This window comes from Camelina sativa, chromosome 9, assembly GCF_000633955.1.
Source record: "Camelina sativa cultivar DH55 chromosome 9, Cs, whole genome shotgun sequence".
Lineage (NCBI taxonomy): Eukaryota > Viridiplantae > Streptophyta > Magnoliopsida > Brassicales > Brassicaceae > Camelina > Camelina sativa.
The window spans coordinates 22,313,477-22,316,550 of NC_025693.1; the positions used below are offsets into that span (position 1 = coordinate 22,313,477).

The 3,074-nt window shown below is 40.9% G+C and overlaps 1 protein-coding gene and 1 pseudogene across 1 annotated transcript; one reads left to right on the forward strand and one right to left on the reverse strand.

Moving 5' to 3' along the window:
* On the forward strand, positions 132–2,067 carry LOC104711762 (SURP and G-patch domain-containing protein 1-like protein; the record flags this gene model as incomplete). The annotated part of the gene is made up of 7 exons (XM_010428512.2): positions 132–265; positions 406–512; positions 778–939; positions 1,028–1,174; positions 1,253–1,447; positions 1,555–1,733; positions 1,812–2,067. Coding segments are annotated over 7 exons (951 nt in total), but the record flags the coding sequence as incomplete, so codon positions are not given.
* LOC109126180 lies at positions 2,170–2,841 on the reverse strand (annotated as a pseudogene).

Sequence of the window (3,074 nt, forward strand, 5' to 3'; positions counted from 1 at the left end):
TACTTAAATGCAGTGTCTTCCTTAACCAACAATCCAATTGCTGGAATGATTTGGCATATCTCCCACGCCTGCTACAAGAGTGATTTGCATTCGTTGTTCATGGACTCGGTATTAATCAGTTTTATAAGTGATATGCAGCACCACCTCCGCCCAGTGATCCTACTGTGAAGAAAGTTGCTGATAAACTAGCAAGCTTTGTTGCTAAGCATGGAAGGCCATTTGAGCATATTACACGGCAAAAGAACCCTGGGGAGACACCATTTAAGTATGTATTTCATTGCTTTTGGAGTATCTACAGTTTAACGTTTCTGGTTTCTCTCTTTTATACACATACTTCATCGGTATTTGCTTTTTCTTGGTTTTGTTTGTTGACCTTATGTATCTTGTGTCCTGTTTCCTAAACAGATTTCTTTTTGACGAGGACTGTGCGGACTACAAGTACTATGTATTCAGGCTGTCTGAAGAGGAAAAATCAATTTCACAAACCAAGGATTCTGGTGTACTTCACAGTAGTAAGTATTAGATACCTGCATTTCTATAGAACAAAAGCCGTGCAACTGATTTTCGCTGTTCTATTTATCCATATATATATTTCAGAACATGTTTAGCTAAGCATGTGCAGAGAATATTTGACTCATTTCTTTTTTTTCCGAGTTTTTTTAATCCTACAATATAATTTATATGTGTTATGTAGTGTGAGATTATGTGAGGCTGCTCTTCCTGCTACCATATCTTACTGTATTCTTAGTGCCAATTTCCTTCATTATATCTTTCCAGGTGATGCAGGCCTGCGAATGTCCACAGCAGCAATCACTTTGCAAAAGCCAGCTCATCAACAAACAGGTTATCAGATCCCTGCCTCAGCCCTCTATGATGCTCCTGAGGAACCTGGAGCTTCTTCTAGATATTCTCAGGCAGCAATTACAAGATCCAGCAACAGTATGTTCACTCGCTTTTATTGGCCTAGGTTCCCCTCCTATCACTGGTATCTAGCTTTGATTGTGGGTTAAATGTGTTTGATCTGCAGGTGACTCCTCTAGTGGCCCGAGGGGTGCAGACCCTATATCAATGATGGAGTTTTACATGAAGAAGGCTGCCCAAGAAGAAAAGATGAGACGTCCTAGGCAGTCGAAAGATGAAATGCCCCCGCCAGCTTCACTTCAAGGCCCGTCTGGTGAGAATGAATCATATTGTTATTTCTTGTTTTAGGCAGCTGTGATGTCTTATATTGTGCAACCACGTTTGTCCTCAGCAACTGCCTCCACAGACCCGGGAAAGAGAGGTCATCACATGGGTGACTATATCCCTGACGAGGAGTTAGATAAGTTCCTTGCAAAGTGTAACGATGCAGCTGCACAAAAAGCCACAAAGGAGGCTGCTGAGAAGGCCAAGATCCAAGCAGATAATGTTGGACATAAGCTCTTGTCAAAGATGGGTTGGAAAGAAGGTGCTTACTTGCCTCACTTTATCTGTAAACTTGTGCCCTTGTTACTTTCTGTATCTTGTGCCTCTATGGAGACAAGGAGCTTAGAAAATTGGAGGAGTGGATTACAGGTGAAGGTATAGGAAGCTCCAGAAAGGGGATGGCAGACCCTATAATGGCAGGAGACGTAAAGACAAACAACTTGGGAGTTGGGGCTTCTGCTCCAGGAGAAGTTATGCCTGAGGATGATATATACGAGCAGTACAAGAAGCGGATGATGCTGGGTTACAAACACAGACCCAATCCATTGGTACGTGTGCTATCTTTAGCTCCTTTCGTTTTGTAATAGCACATCTTTTTTACTCACCTTGCGTCTATTGCTCTACAGGGAAATCCCAGGAAGGCGTATTACTAAAGATCAGTCCGCATGCTGTGCACAATTATTACCTTTCTCTCATCTCAGCACCGGCTGAGCTTTGCTTTTCTATTATAAAGAATGTTCAAGTTTTTTGGATTGCTGATAAATTGAAGTGTTGGTATGGATTGAATTTGCCTTTCCTCTGTGCAAATATATATCTTTGACAGAAATTTCAGTTGCTATACAGTACCATGGATTTATTATTGGAAACGACTAAGATTTTTAATCGATTGTCATAACTTTATTAATGTTTTGGAAGCCTAATACACAAAACAGCGTGTTTATTAGATTGAAAGGTAAATTAAAAAAGAAAAGGAAGATATGTCCTTTCTAGTTAATGACATCGCAGGGTGGGAAATTAGCAGAGCATCTCTGAGGAAGCTGAAGAGCCATGGAGCGGCAATGCCAGAGAGTGGAGGTCCATTGGCAAGAAGGCAAAGACAAGGACGACCAAGTGTGACAACGGCAGAGCAACATGTTTCGGTCGGTGGGATCGGGCTGAAAGGAGCTACAGCTGCTCTACATGGTATCAGCTGCACCAGAGCAGAGAAGAATGTTCTGCTGCATCCTCCCACTTCTTCCTCAGGCAACATTGGTGGTGGAGGTGGTTGCTGCAGGTCCTCTTGCTGTGCTGTGACTATGGTAAGAACGGTTATGGTCATGAGCAGTGCCATTCCTAACCCAACTCTCATAGCTTTCATCATCATGTAAAACACTGATGGTAGTGAGATGACGCAACAAAGAGATCATGCTTCTTTATATACATGCAATTAAAAAGGGTGCATGTCATGCCGTTCGTTTCACACCTTTCTCCTACCTTACAACCAAAATAGCTTCACGATTACTCCGTGTGTTTCCCCCAATTTTAAAGAGTTTGAATCTTCCGATCAAGTTCACAAATCTTACAACATCCATCTGTAAAAATGATGACTACTTTACTTTCATTAGTTTATTACTATAGATGATGACATATATGATATGTTTATGTGACTTTGATGTTTCATCAGCACACTCTCAATAATATGATGTGTTTCTGTCATAATTCTTTTATCAATATTGTGGCCACTATAATATGTTCTAGTACTGATTTTAGCATTGTTGTACAGATACTCCATATACTTCTTTAGTATAATGAAAAACTAATGACACCACCAAGACCACGTAGTTGTTAAGTGTAACTAAATAGTACTATTTTAGTTGAAATGCACACCACAAAGCCGTCACTGTAAACTG